Source organism: Stigmatopora argus, chromosome 5 (genome assembly GCF_051989625.1).
Source record: "Stigmatopora argus isolate UIUO_Sarg chromosome 5, RoL_Sarg_1.0, whole genome shotgun sequence".
Classification (NCBI taxonomy): Eukaryota; Metazoa; Chordata; class Actinopteri; order Syngnathiformes; family Syngnathidae; genus Stigmatopora; species Stigmatopora argus.
The window spans coordinates 7,860,510-7,876,310 of NC_135391.1; the positions used below are offsets into that span (position 1 = coordinate 7,860,510).

Here is a 15,801-nt window from a genome sequence, read left to right on the forward strand (position 1 = left end):
TGAGACTGGTTATTGCTTCCAATCAGATTCCCAAAAATTGTCAAAAGACACGTTAAGGTAAAAGGCTAAATTATATTGTACATTTTCATTAACTTCCAGTCAACCTTTGTCAGTTTTCATCTTTATGCGAAGGAACTAATGTCTGATGCTGTTGACGTATAATGCAAACTAAGTAAATAAAGCACAAATTATTTTTAAAATGTAGTTACGCTCTAAAGACAGTAATCAGATAAGTAACTTATGTCTTCAGTGAAGTCATTAAAAGTTACTTTTTTAAGTAGGTAGTTGAGTTAGAATCAATCAGGGCAGAACATTCATTAATAACTTATGATATTCTTTTTATGTCCACTGTCTTTGTTGTGAAAATATTTTACTGTAGAAAACAAAAAGAATAACTTTACATGACAGAGCAAAGACTGCAGTGAAACTGGGTTTTTCAGATTGATCATGCGCACTTGCACTTTACTTGGGACACGTCTGTGAAGCCTCGTTTTTAAATCAAATAAGTATGTTCCAGACTAAGGAGAGTTGATTTTAACACACCTAGCCATCAGCGGAACCAATCTCCTGTGCAGAACGTACAACATCAATTTTCCCTTTCAAGGGCTTCCCTGTGGTTGAACTCTGATGGCTAGAAATGTTGGGAAACACAGTCTGCTTTCTAATCACTTGCTTCCCTGAGGATAATGAATCCAATTCATCTCCAGGTGACCAAACAGGGGAATGCCGTGCTCATGGGAATTTAGGCTCGGCATTCTTTTCCAAGGGAAACTATCGAGAAGCGCTGACCAACCATCGAAACCAGCTGGTTCTTGCCATGAAGCTGAAAGACCGAGAGGTAAGGGGCAGGCACACATTAAGATTTTTTGAAATGGACAAAGCAAGCAACTGTTACAAGATAATAACTAGAGGTACCAGCATATTTTTTCCAGAATGTCAGATATTTGTGTGGGTGGCCTTCTGTCTGCTGTAGCATTTTAGAAGCAACTCAAAGGACATACAAATGCTGATGCGCTTTGTCAATATGAGAAAGAGGTATTGAGTTGGAATGAAGGTCAAATTGAATTTCAAGAACAAGGGGATTATTTCCATCTTGCGAAACTATTCATTTACTAAAGTAGTAAATTAAGGTGTATTTAAGGGTGTCATTTGGCCAAATGAGGTTTATTGGGCATTGAGGGAAAAAAAACTGTCCTGTGACGTCCTCTATCCTGTCCTTTGGCCCCTGTGGTCATTGTTGTGGGCTGACAGGTGCTTGTATTCCCACACAATTGCCATCAGGCAAGGAGAAGAATGGTCTCCGTTTCCCCTTCATTCCTTATCCTTCCGACCAGGCCTTGGAGTTTGCTTGTTTGTGCTTGTTGATATCACGAGGCATTTAAACAGTCCAGTCAAAGTCTGAACAAAGCAGCAGAACAAAACATTTCAAAAATTAGATCATGGATCTCCTTGTCATTCCTCAGTTTCAGGATATGAACAACGAAAAGAAACATTTATGGCTTCTCGAGTTCAGATTTGGGGTGTGGGTTATCTAGTAATTTATGCAAAGTCCTTAGTTTGAAGTAAATTCCAAAATTTGCTTCATCTGCACACAAGTGTGTCATATCAATCCAGCATAAGCCAGCTATGTATGTTGCCTCTTAGGGAAGAACAATCTGTACACTGCATGCCCTTCAGACTTTGTGAAGAAGACTGGTGATTTTGAATAACGGTAACAGTTAAATAATGTAACGTCCTCATTGGCCCATTACAAGCCTTCCCTCCATCTCTTTTCTGCCCGAAAGCTCTCTTAATCAGAGTCATATGTGTGTCACACCACCTGGCCTTGCTCTTTACGCACTGTGTCCTGGCGGATTGCTCATTACGTCTGGGTTGGTGTTTTTGTTTCTGGGGTGGACTTTTTATCTGCCCTTTTCGAGGCTGAGGTCATTTCCTAGAGGCCGGAGGTGGGATGTTGTTTCTGACTGGATTTCCTGGACATGTCTACCATTCAGAGGGGAACAAAGTCCCTGAGACCAGTGGCACACATTACTCTCCATTTGTAGTACAGTAATGTACTGTATGTACTACATATATAATGTCGCTTTTGGGGTATTGTGGAGTTTTAAATTAAATAAAAACATAATTAGTGAGACTAAAGCCTCTATTGAACTGTATAGCTTTGGAGTGGGCTATGATTGTGGTGCAAGATCAGCTTAATTTTTACTTTAAAATGGTGTCTGCAACCACGAAAAAAAAGACGAGAGAATAAAATAAAGGAAAAAAACATAAAGCACAAAGCTGTGTAAAGGCTTGCAGTGAATGCTTTGTCAGCTGTGTCTGTGCGCTAAATCATTGAAGTCATTGATTATTGAAAAGTTACTTCTTTAAATACAATATTTTTTTAAACTAGAAGCTTCCGCTTTTGCCCGTCACCTTTGGGTTTTAATGGCTAGTGTTGCATATTTAGGGATTTTTGGGGTTAAATGGCTAGTGTTGTATATTTAGTGATTTTTACAGTCTAATGAGCTGCATGTCTTTTGGTGTAAATATCCCATAATGCAATGTGTGCCGTTTATATATTTGTGAACACATATGGTTTAGTTGTAAAAAAAAATAGGTGCAGTCTGATAACGACAGTCGTATTTTGGATATTCTATGTAAGCGCAGTTAAAAAGGCTAATTTTTGAGTTTTTAAATTTTATTCTGCAGATGCTGGCATCCTTAATAAGAGTGAATTTCAAACAACGCTTTTAGAATGTGTTTCCTATAAAATTTCCAGTGTCTGTATTACTGTGGTGTTCTCATCTTAAATAGTAGGCTTAACAAGAGGGAGGTGAACCCTTAATTTTGGAGATACTGAGTCGGCTTGACGGCAGTGCAGTCTCTAATTATGTCTCGTGTGATGTTCAAAAGACTCAACAGCTGACTCCACCGACTCCAAATTGAAGTGAAAATCACAATCAGGAAAAAGTGCAAGAGACAGAAACTTTGCCAATCCATTCACTCCATCTCTTACCAGCAGTTGCTTTTTTAGCTCTGTAATTGTTTATCCATTCTTCTCTCGCACCATTTGCTGTGATTAACATGCATAAACTTTGCTTCTAACTAATTGACATAGTGTTGTTTATCCTTTGGCTAGATTGAAACTAAATGGATTATGTTAAACATTAGCTTGTACAATGAGAATGTGGAAAGTAAAAAGGAGTAAACAACACACTTAAAAGTGGGAGTTCTTTTTGACAGGGTCAGAGTTCGTCAGTGTGTGTCAGTTTGCTCGTAGAGGAGGAGATCATTAAAGAGTCATTAGGACACGGACATGTGGCTTTTCATTCTTTACAAGGGGCTGACACTAATGAAGGATGGCACAGGAGGAAACGGGCATCACTGTCTCTTTTTATTTTTTATTTTTTAGCCAATACATTGCTGATTAAAAGAGATTTCTACTGAAATTCTACTCTTGGATATGAGAAGATGAGATAAGCTTCTAGTATAATGAATGGTGACATCCTACTTGTCTGTCTATACTTTTGTATATATCCATTACATTGAGAAAATGAATTAGCAGTTTTACCGAAAGCTCCTACGTACAGTAAAACCAGTAAGAAAGCAACTACTTATGAATAAGGAGGTGAGAAATACATGCCACACTGAGATTTTAAAGTGTACATAGAGTACATAAACCCACTGTGCCTTATTAATGAAGCACCACTTGTTCAGACCAGTGGTTTAGAACACCTATACAGCAGGTCGCTTAGTCACGAAAAATGAAGGATGGACGGCCAGTGTCAACCAATGGCCCATGAAAACAACTGGGAAACAAAGATTGGTGTGCTTATGTGCTCGTTTGTTCACAATAAACGGAAAAACTAGCCATTTTCTTGCAGTTTTGGTTATGAGTATAGAGATTGTGTTCAGGATTTGATTTTAACAAAATAGTATTCACATCCAAGCACTACTGTGCATTGTGAAAACTCAGCCTTTCACTGTGGATAAGTTAAGTAATTGATTCTATAATATCGCAGCGTCTGTTTTTTTTTCACTTACTGCTGCAATCAATGGCAATGCTGAGGGACAGATTAGATGACAAATAAAGAGTGACACAGTCACAGCAGACCACTCACTTTCTGCTGTGGTGCACCTTATTTTATGACTATAGATGAGAGCCAATAGACCCAAAGGTATTGCTCATGATTGGACAACAGGGATAGAATGCCTCCAACAAATTTACAATAAGACACAGCAATGAGAACATCATGAAAATGTTGATCATTACAATCTTTTTTTTTTATCCCGGCAAGTAGATTGAGACGGAACAAAACTGAATCTGCTCACGACTTTTTATAAATGTCTTATGATAAGGTATGGATGGATTAAACAAATTCCGGCAGAGCGTTACTTCACATGCTTTTGATTTAAATGACTCACTCGTTTGTAGCCAAGAGAAACAAATGTTTGGAGTGACCTCACAAAGCTCATGTTCGGGAGAATTTTAGGACAGCCTGAAAGTGTTGCAGGAAGGAGACTAAAGTGTGAGATTAATTTGCTATCTGATCTCATGAGCCTAATCCTATATACTGAGCTGGTGAGTCATTTTTATGTGTATTCTCATCCCTAGCCTCGGGGTGTTTTAAATGTTATTAACCAACAACTGAAATAGATTTGTATCTTTCGACTTCGAACGCAGTGGCTAAACCCAATACTGTCTCCTTTTACTCCCCTTTGTCCTCTGTCCAGTCCAGTCCTCATCCAGAATGGCCAGAGAGCCATTTAAAGCCACATCCCTCGCTCCGAACCAATCGATAGAAAAGCTGTCAGCAAGATGAATGGGGGTTTTAGGAAGTCCATTTTAATGAGGGAAAAAGAGAGGGAGGGAGGGAAAGAGATGTACTAGGATGGAGGGGAAGAGTCACAGCTGGTATTTATGCATAAAATGAAGCAAAGGGTGAACGGAAAAAATCAAGGACAATAACTAATATGTTTATGCATGTATTGAATATGTAGCATTATGAGCTCGCTGTATAATAGTCTCTCCAGTGACTGATGAATAATTGTAAGTAGTGTATTGAGTTAGTTTAGCAGCAGCAGGATCTAGTTATTGTGGTTTGATAATATTGAATGACATGTATTAAAAAACCTAGGCAAAAACCTTCATTAAAGTGGGCAACAATTTGGGATAAAAATGTGCTGTTTTAGGTCTGAAACTATTTTTAACTAATTTTGGTCCCAGTTTTTCTATAGCACAGCAAGTTTTTTTTTTTCACGGCTTACCTTCTCACATTGGTGTTATTGCATGTAATCCAAAGAACTTCCTTCCAGAACTGAAGCATTTGCACTGTCGGTCCGTGCATATTTACGTTTAAGAGATTTAAACATGGCTTCTTGCTCTATTTGGTCGTTTTAGTCATTTACAGGGGAAATAAAATGTATATGTTATTAGAAGGAAACCTGCTTGTTAATTAGGAGATGATGGCAAAGGTTGTAGGACCAGTCGGTGGTGTAGACATGTCCTCTGGGTACTGCTCTGGCTGGACCCTTTTTTTTAGCTCACTGGAGCAATTTCTGGCCCCGATTAGTCACCGTGACTTTAGAAAAGATCGTCTCTACGTCATTTCTGTTCTTCCATTGTTGGCAATTGTACATATAAAACAAAAAACCACAAGCAGCCAAGCACTTTTCTTCCTTCCTTGAAATCAGATGGAGAAAGTAGTTCCTTGACTTTCTCGGCTATTGAGTTTTTCGTTTAATTATTTACTTTAGGAGCTACTGGAGTACTTCTCACTGCTCTCCCTTTTGTTGAAACAGACTTGGGATCAAAGAATTCCGATTTTTTTGGTGGACTGTTTCCTTCTTCTCCCGGGTGTCCACATACAGTGGGATGTCAGAGACGAAGCATTTAGGCATTTTGAGGAAATGGTCTTCTTAAAGGGGCCTGTCATTGCGCCAAGGACCAGGATTATACTAGCTGCTTAGTCTGGCTCAGTCCAAGCCTCCAAACAATACATATGCACTAAGATATGCTTTCATTCAACACTCAGTTTAGCTATTGTTCCCTGTTAAGGCAGTGTCAGCATTCTTGTCCCTGTGGCACCATATTGAGTCCTTCTCCAATCTCTCTTGGATGGGAGCCTTCTTACTTTATGAGGGGGTTTAATGTGTCTTTGTGGAATGAGCTTTGAGAAAGTAATAAAATGGATTGAAAATACGAGGCCCCAAATGAGAGAAATGAAAGCACTATGTCTTCAGAGGACACAGGCCTAAGGGTTCTACCTATACAGTGTGTATACCATCCACTACACTCAGAATGGTCTCAAAATAAAACTTGTGACAGGCTGTTGCCGAACTCGGGACGGCGTCTTTGAATGAAGCCATGTGGCACAGCGATTGTTTAAAATTCAGTCGTGAGAGCAAAGGCAAATGTTTCCTGCGTATTTTATTGTGGCACAGTTCACTTAAGAATTTTGTAGCTATTGCTGGTGCTGTTATCAGATTTAATTGCAACTTGTGGCGAGGACATGGTTCCCTTGTGGTGCCCCATCTTGGTACGCTCACATAAACACAGGCTACACCCCAGATTTATATACACAAAAAGGCACACATGCAGTTGTTTTCAGTTCTATTGGCAAAATCAACAAACAGCTCCTTGTTGTAAGTTGTAATAAAAAAAAATCTGTTTTTAAGCAATGACCACTATCGGTGTACTGTTATCTTGAAATCAAACTTGCATTAAACTGTCCCCTTATTCAAATAAAGATTATATTTGAGTGTTTAACATAAAATCAAAACCGAGTTTTTAATATATTGTGGGGGATATTCTACTACAAATAAAAAATATTTATAACGTCTTCTTTAGTGCCAACATTTACTTGCTGCTTTTTTTCAATTTTGCCATGGTTCTTGATGAGGAAGTTAATGTGCAGCATGTTGTCCATCTAATGATTTCTGTGGCAAATATGTGCATATGCACGTGTTTGACTTCATCGTCATTCGTAGAGGCTTAGCGTGATTAGAGCAGCGTGATCCTCTGAAGAGTTAATGATGAGAGGCGGTTGCTTCACAGAGGGCAATCACAACCCCTTTCTCATGGCATTTGGGGCTTATCTTTATCCATATATTGTGTATGTCTTCCTAAATGCATGCCTGTTTATGTACTGCATTGGTTTTATATATGTGGAAACATACATGACTATGTTTCTTATGTACTGCATTGGTTTTATATATGTGGAAACATACATGACTATGTTTCTTATGTACTGCATTGGTTTTATATATATGGAAACATACATGACTATGTTTGTTGCCGTGAAAACATTTTTTAGAGTTGGATGTGAGTACCATAAAGCGTAAATGTGATTCTATTGTCTGAGTGCTTGACGTTTGAGGGTTTATAGACAAACAGAGCAGAAGCCATAATTATACAGCTTCATTATGCTAGTTTCAAACTGACAGATTGCTCAAGCACAAGGGGGCTGTAGCTTTTGCTTCAGTTCAGGGCTACATGATGTTCTATGGAGGCCATAGGCGTCTCTCCCATCCCTGCACGCCGGGGGTTCGTGTGACAGGCTTAATGACACTGTCGGGGTTACGGTGTGTCTTCAACTCATTTTCCAGTGTGATTGAAGTTCGCCATGGGTAGCATTTCATCAGTGCTGAGCCGACAAAAGGGACCTTTTCAGTGTTGTCTTAGTATTGGTGCAAGTGTGTGTATGCCCCCAGCGCTGAAGAGATGCAAAAAAAAAATGCTTTTATGGCTGTTATATGGACTGTGTCACAATCGCACTTTCACAGAGATGATGAGTTTTGTAGAGGCTTGTCTCTAGCGTGTACTCTACTTGTTTATTGCCCGCCATATATACACTGCATTGGCTTTCCTGGAAACATTAAACAAAGTTGTTTGCACAAATAAGATTCTATGTTGAGATCATGGGAAAAGTACTTGGTTTTCTTTGTGTGGTAGTACCTGAATGAAAAAAAGAAACGCATGAGTTTGAGAAATGATTGAATGATTGTGTGGTTCAAGAAGAATTATCCTATTGCTATAGGGAAAGTAGAGTGTTTTTTTTTCCGATGATGTTGATGTTATCTAGGCCAGCTCATCACATTGGGCTTAACTATGGGCTTTACAATGTTTGAATGAAATAATTATAATATTAGGGAATGGTTTTATAAGCTACCCAGTTCTACATCTGGCAAACAGTGTGCCCATTGCATTAACTCCAGGTGACATTTTAGAGATTTAGATTTCTCAATAAATTAGACCATTCGGTTTGAGAAAGCAGCTGTAGAATGAATCACATGATGGTTGTTGATTGACTCAATTTCATTTCCCTTTGCTTTCCTTTCTTTGCTTATACTCCTTTTCATTGGTCCCTCCAAATCTGATGGGTTAAGGATATAGTATGTCAGTGAAGCCTGCATCCTTTCTTGTAATGGAAGGGTAAACAAACGTGAGCCTTGATTGCTGCATTGCTCCAATGTGGCAATGCCAATGAAACATACTGGAAGCCACACAGGTGTTTTCTTCATTGTTCTCCATATTGATTGATCTCCAAGTCGAATGAATTTGGTTTCTTGTATTGCTGCTATGAGTCAGCTGACTTTTTTTCAGCTCTCACAAAGCATACAAAGTTTCCCGAGCCACTGGCTAACGGAGAGAGTCAATGAGAGCCAACTGTTCCTCCTACGCTGGTAAATCCCAAAGCTTATTTTCCGTGACCTGGAAAACACTGGCAATCTTGGAAAATCAACCCTTCAAATTCTAACATCCCTGCATGAGAGGTTGATAAACATTTTTATCCATCCTCTCTGGCTCTATGGGTACACGGTCGATTGGTCGCCGGTCTTTTGGTCGCCAATCTTTTGGTCGCCGGTCTTTTGGTCGCCCGGAAGGTAAGTGATGATTACCATTTAAATCGTTGCTCAAATTCTCTATATACAAACTGCGAATTACTATTTAGTCATACTTAATGCCCTAGTCATTATTAGGCTAAAGAAAAGCTCCACATTTCCCGGGCTTTTATTGTTTTTTGTTGGAGACCTTGTTAAGAACCTGACTGACGTAGCTTCTTAAAGGGACAATGCATGTACATACAAACTCTTATACACTCACACGCCGGCTCAGTGAAACTGCTCATGGCCATTGTTGGCTTTTATTGATGCATAGACCGTGTTGTTTTACCTTGTTTTGTCGCTGGTCTTTTGGTCGTCGGTCCTTTGGTCGCCGGTCTTTTGGTCGCCGGTCTTTTGGTCGCCCGTTGTTGCGGTCGGGGCGACCAAAGGCGACTAAAAGACGGCGACCAAAAGACCGGCGACCAATCGACCGCACACGTTCTCTATGCACCTAAGAACAAACACTTTCTGTCTCTTCCTCATTCCTCATCTGCTGCCTTCTCTTTCCTCAAAAGAATTCAGTTAAAGTAGTGGAGACAAATGTGTGTTTGGGTTTTCTGGACATTCGTTAGAAAAGAAAATCCTCTAAACACACGTGCATCTCACAAACGATATGCCAACATAATTTATGGTTGAGGGGCTGTAACTATCACTCTTTCACGGTGTCTTATATTATGCCAAGGACAAGAGATACAATCAGAGACCCTGCCAGCAACTATTTAGCCTCCCTGTCAATCAGAGTCCGGTGGCGTGTGCTCACAGCCGGATGCAGTGCTGGCAGGTGGCGTGGTATCACCCGGAAAACATGTCTTATAAGCAAGCCATTATTTCCTCATCGCCACCTCCTTTTTATCTACACCAAACCCTTCTCTAGAACTTGACTTAAAATGATTGTTTTCCTCTTATTTTTTTCCCGGCGTGGTTATCTCCGAACCTTATTACTAGCAAAAGCAAAGCATCAGCCGTTCTGCTCCATGTGTCTGGCTTCAAAACACATCATATTTTATTCCTAGGAGCAAACATCCCCGCACTATATTTAAAATGGGGACAGAGCCCATCCTACACCTCCAAATAGGCACATAGTATCTCTTGTGTGAGACTTATAAATGAATGTCACAGGGATTTACTTTCTATCATTCAAGGTGAAATTTACTTCATGGTCTTAAAGCTGTTTCACACCGAGAACCGGTGATAGACCCTTTTGTGCTTGCTGTAGCGCTATACAGTGTGTGTGCATATATGAATAATGTTTTTACTTAAGTTATGATAAAAACCCAGCTTTGGCATCGTCTTTTCAGTGTTTATCAGTCAGAGCAGTTCTCTCTCCATGGCGATGAAGTGAAGGGCTTGGCCATGTTGAACGATGGGGTTCTTTCTCCACAGCTTGGAGCTGCCCATAGCGCATGAAGCAATGAGGTGTGAAGGCACTTTGGAGGTGCTCCCACACAGTGCAGTTGTGCAGCACATGTGTGGTGCTGCAAGTTGCCCCAGTCACAGTCACCACCCTCAACGCTTGTGCCAAGTTTGTAATTACATTTGGGGAATAAAAGCAAAGGGAGAAGGGATTTGTGCAGTGATTTTTGGGGTTGACTCTGCTTCTTTCGTTACATGGCATGTCATTGCGAATTTATTGGAATGACACTATATATGATGTCTGATGACGACAATTGGAATGGACATAGTTTTTGTTGGCTTCCGAACCAATAGGGTAGAAATGAGCAGTGAAATTTCATCCAATTATACCGCCATTAAAATTAGGGACCGTGCTCCAACCTGTTTGTACTGCGTGATTAAAAGAGCAAACACTCCAGAGTTTAAAGCTTGGACACAGAAAGACACATCCCATGTATCACAAAGATAAAACATGGGTTATTTAGTTTTTGCCTCACATTGTTGGGATGTTTCACTCATATTTTTGTATTTCAAGTGCAAATGAATGTTCAATTTGATATTTATTCAAGCCTTTTAATATAGTGTTTGTCAATCCGACTCAGAAATCTGGTGACCTTTTTAAGATCACATTTGCTTAAACAATGAAGAAGTCAGGTCAGTGTCATCTGGTTTGTGCGTTATACAGTACTGTTGCTGAATGGATTAGGGACAAAGTGCAAAAGTGTCTCCATGAGAACTGTGAGGTGCTGACACGCTTCATTTTTTTCATTGTGTCAGCACGCTCTAAGCCACAGCTCTGTTCGAGATCAATAAGATCTGGGTCTCTCAAACCTAAACCTGTGTAACCTTATCTTTTTTCTCCCTCTCCTTGGCTTTCTTTTCCTCTCCTTACGGAACTAAAGAAATCCCCCTGTCATTGAAAAGGGTCGAACAAAGTACTGCAACATGTATGACCTGTGTTGTCCAACTGTTTGTCATGGACATCGCCGCCCATCCATAGGCCTCCAAAAAATCCTTGAATTACCCAGCAGTGCTATGTCCTTGGATTGACTTCCTGGCTTCCTGCTAAATTCTGTCATCTGCAGCTGGGGTCCTGCGAGCTGTGCTTTATTTGGCATTCTGTCAGAACCATTGAAAAGTCATAACAGTTTAAACTGATTCTACATTATATTTTAGTTCAAATGTATTCTATGCTTCAATTCAGAATGTGGTTCTATGGCTTGGAATGGCAAACTCAATTTTTGTGATTTCATAATAGGTGACATTCCACATGGAGTAGCATTTTTTCCCCTCCGAGTAATGTAGCCATTTTGACTGTTGGTGGCTTTGTTACAGAATATGGGCACAATTTTTGGTTCAATCTCACACTGGTTGCCTGTCATCCAATCAAGGAACAGCAATCCATATACTCATCAGTTTGGTGTAACGAAGAATAGATGGTAAAACGATCAAATCTTTTGTAGCCTTTTACAACTTGTCAACGGACCCTCAAGAAATTGCACCCTAGCGCACTGAATCAAATACTACTTCTTGACGGAAACAGAGAGGGAGATTCTGTTCATTCTGAGTCAATTTAACCTCTTCTAAAAGCTATTAGTGAAAAGAACTAAGCACTAAACAAGCATTAGACCCTCTTGCAACAAGCTTATAGGCTCTATAAAGTGGCAAGCCTGGATGTTTACCTCAAACCCGTCCCAAATTACTTTCAAACACCACTGTTATTTCCTTTCCTGTCACCACAAGGTCTCTAAAGAATTGATTCCCTTCTCCGGCAGACATCACACAGCTATGCCTGTGGAGATTTGACTTGAGCACAGAAATAAGCAGCAACCCTTCGAGCCTTTGCTCTGATTTAGAGTACATTAAGATCCATTCATAGTCCCCTTTCCCCAGTGTGCAACCACTTCAATTTTCTCCTCATTTCGAGTTTATATTCATGTGTTTATATATCAGAGGGCAGGAGGTCTGCTTCTGTGCCAGAACAATGGTGACATCCCGTTTCAGGGGACCAGTGTTGTGACAGCAGTGTTGGTTGGGAGAGTGGGTTGAATGGGGGGGCGTGCAGTCAGTTCAGTTACCGTGCTGCCCTCTCTTCATTTTCCTCACCTAACATTTGACCATTTCTATAAGCACTGTTTTGCTTGGTGTATTTTCTGAGAACACCCCCCTTCTCCCTCTTGAATAGAGCACTAACATTTCCCCCCAGCTTCAGTGGAGGTTGTAGGATTGAGTTTGACTTTTTGGCTCCTCTGATTTCTTCCTCGACTGTTTACCACCAATGGCCGTAACGTTGCATGAAAATTGAGGAAAAAAAACACAAATACATGCAGCCACATGCGCACACACAGGCATTACACCCTCATGTTTTGTTGGATACTCTCAGAATAAGGACATTTAAGGGAATCTAAACTGGGTTTTGAGACTAACCGCAAATGATCTCCCTTTTAGCCTGGCACCACTGTGCAGACTGCCCACAGCTCAGACAAAAAAAAAGGGTTTTCACGAGCCAAAGCTACACTCCATCTTGTGTGTATCATTAGTTAACCCCCCGCATTTCTCCATTTCTGCTCGCACGTCTATCTCTTCCTGGCGCTTGTACAGTGGATGCAGCGGGTGATGGTCCCTGCATCAGACTGCGTCGAAACTGTCACGAGTGGCTTTACCCGTGGATTGACCTCGAATGACAACCCGTCCTTTTGTGAATGTGTCCTGTGAAGGCTAAAGGAATTATCAAGCTTCAAGGCCTCTGGCGTCACTTATCTATGAGCTGGAATTTTCGCAGGTCAAAAATGAACAAGCGGCTTTTGTGGTATCAGTATGTCATCACTGCCGGTGAATAAGATTAATCTTGATTATTAAGTTGAGGAATTGGCTAACAGGTAAGATAACGTGATAAACAATGGAACATTAAGAAACTCCAAAAAGAAGATAACAGGAAGATGTTTGTTTTCTTTGCTGTATTTTTTATTTTATCTGTGTCGCTAGTTATAGTAGGTGTGATATATGTCTCTGTGTTTTTAAGAGAGCACTCAACCACAGCTGTAGCTGCCTTGCTTGGCAAAGCACTACATCCCCCGCTTCAAAAGCAGAAGGTTTTGATATGGCCGAGTGACTGTCATTTGGACAATTAAATTGTGGTTCCTATGGGATGCATATTCATGTGCAAACAACAGACCGCGAGAGAGACTGAAGTATAAACCTATAAACCCAGATGAATATTTTACCCTCTCTTTCCCCGCCCCCTACATTGACACTACCAATATTCACCTTCATACTACGCCCCTTTTTGCCCAAGCAATTACAAAAAAGCTCATGTTGCTGCCCTGTGTACATATGGAGAAATTTCACTCATTCTTCTTTTGGAAGGGTTTTCTGCTCCATTCTGTATTCATTACATTTATAGAGAGATGTTTCCTTCGACTGTCAAAATGCATTTGTATCAGGGAATCAAGATGGGAGGACGGCCTCAGCCTGGGGATGTCTGTAGCATTCTCTCTTCTCATTCTTCAAACGCAATCTCTTGCATCCCTTTTATCTGTCCCTCTTCTCCCCTCCAATAACCCCCTTACCCAACCACCCACACACACACACCTAATACCCGTTAGTGTTCACCGCCACCTAGCTGCTCATGTTGCCTGAGCCTAGCTCGTTAATGGAAACGATGGTGCATGGTTCTCCTTACCATACCTCTTGCAGTGCCTTTTAATTAGCCAGCTGCATTTCTGTGTGTGTGTGTGTGTGTGTGTGTGTGTGTGTGTGTGTGTGTGTGTGTGTGTGTGTGTGTGTGTGTGTGCATGTGCTTGTATTACATGTACATAAATCTGCAAATTCAGATTGTGGGGCCTCACCACCCATAAATCCTTCGATAAGGTTGTTGAGTTGTGGTTAGGCTCCAGGGAAATTAATGTCAGTCATGTCCTCTATTTGAATGGAAACACTGAAGTGTGTGTACTAGAATTTGTGGGAAATAGTAGGTCTCATGTTTGCACCAAAATTCTAATAGCCACACATGGCATGTTTGTACTCACTGTACATATTGTTTTATATGATAGAGTATTGATTAAGTATTCATTGTCATTAAATATTCCATCAACATTGTTTGAATTTTGCTCCTATTATGCGCACTTTTCTGAAATATAAACTGTGAGTCCAGTAGCATAATATTAATCAATATGTAGCAGTTATATAGTGCCTTTTTTTTCATAATCACTGTAACTTCAGCTCAATTTTAGTTTCCACTTAATTTGCCGCTCAAAATGTCCATTCAGCCTGTTTTGCATTCATCAAAATGTAATTGTGAAAGCAGGCTTGTTTTTTCCCAAAAGTATCCATTGACTGTCTATTGCCATGACAACTGTAGTTTCCTGTAAATTTCACTTATCTGTAATTATCCCCTTTGAAGTAGCTCAGCGCTGACTTGTGGAAATGTAGGATTTTTTTTCCCCTGAAGGCATTGGCATACTCTGCAAATAGAAGCATCATAACCTACTCTAGCTTAAGTTAGCAGTGAAGTGCGTGCCAGTGTGAGAAATAAGTCAAACTGGTGACTCAGAGCTACAGAACTCATACTATCAATAGTAACTTTGTAGCATGACATAAGAGAGTAATTATTCTAAGTACGATTCATTACCTCTTTCACATGCTATGAAAGCAACCATTAGTCTGATGCTCCACTGAATATAAATACATTTAGTAGAGGAGTCTAATAGAGGAGAATGTGCAACAGATTTTAACCCAATCTCCTTGTCACGGGTAAGAAATATAGTCTTTTTTGGAAACAACTATTTGTGATTGGCACGGCAGCATCGCTTCTTTGCCATCTTGGTACTTTGCTCTGCTTCCAGCATAACCAGTTTACGTTTTATGAGGAGACACCCGGTGCAAAAAATGATTTGCATTTGCTTTCTACGCACTTGCATTTCTGCAGAGCATCCAGTCTTAAAAGATGAGGCAAAAAAGAACTTAGAAGTCTTTAGGTAACTTTCACACTTGAATGTATGGAGTGACTTGCACCCTCCTGTGGGTTTTGTGTTCTGGTTGGAGAGCAACGTCATTTTAAGAAAGTCGTAGTAGTGGTACAATGTGCATGCTCTTTGACTTTTAAGGAAAACTCCTAATTATCTTGGCCTTGATCTGCAAAGATAATGCAGCGTTGCAGTCTCATTTTAGAGCGACCCACATCAGAGGGACTCGTCTGTGCTGGAGAAAGATTGCGGCCTTATTTTTTCTACCTATCCAGCTGCACTATGAAGTCTGGCAGATGAGGATTCCTCTGTTTTCTGCTCACAAAAGTAGAGGTTTGAGTTTGAGAGAGCAAGGAAGCAAGCCTTCAAAAGGTACATGTAATTGAGCAGCCTCAGATAAGATATCTTGGAACATGAAACAGCAACAGTTTGTGACGAAGGGTAATTGCATCCCTGGGCCTGTGTAATGCCTTGTTGCGTCTCTAAACTTGAGCAAAGTGCTGAGACTCCTTTTGTCAGCAGGTAATTGGTTGCAGACATCAGCAGCAACTTGAAATAAAAGAAATAATGCTTGCTA

General features: G+C 40.4%; 1 protein-coding gene across 4 annotated transcripts in view; it reads left to right on the top strand.

The window, feature by feature from the left end:
- ttc28 (tetratricopeptide repeat domain 28) overlaps window positions 1-15,801 on the top strand; it is a 143,224-nt gene that overhangs the window by 95,630 nt on the left and 31,793 nt on the right. For all 4 annotated transcript variants that reach the window (XM_077600153.1, XM_077600150.1, XM_077600151.1 and 1 more), the window contains one exon: window positions 708-838. In XM_077600153.1, the coding sequence (XP_077456279.1) occupies window positions 708-838 (131 nt within the window). The remainder of the gene's footprint in view (window positions 1-707; window positions 839-15,801) is intronic.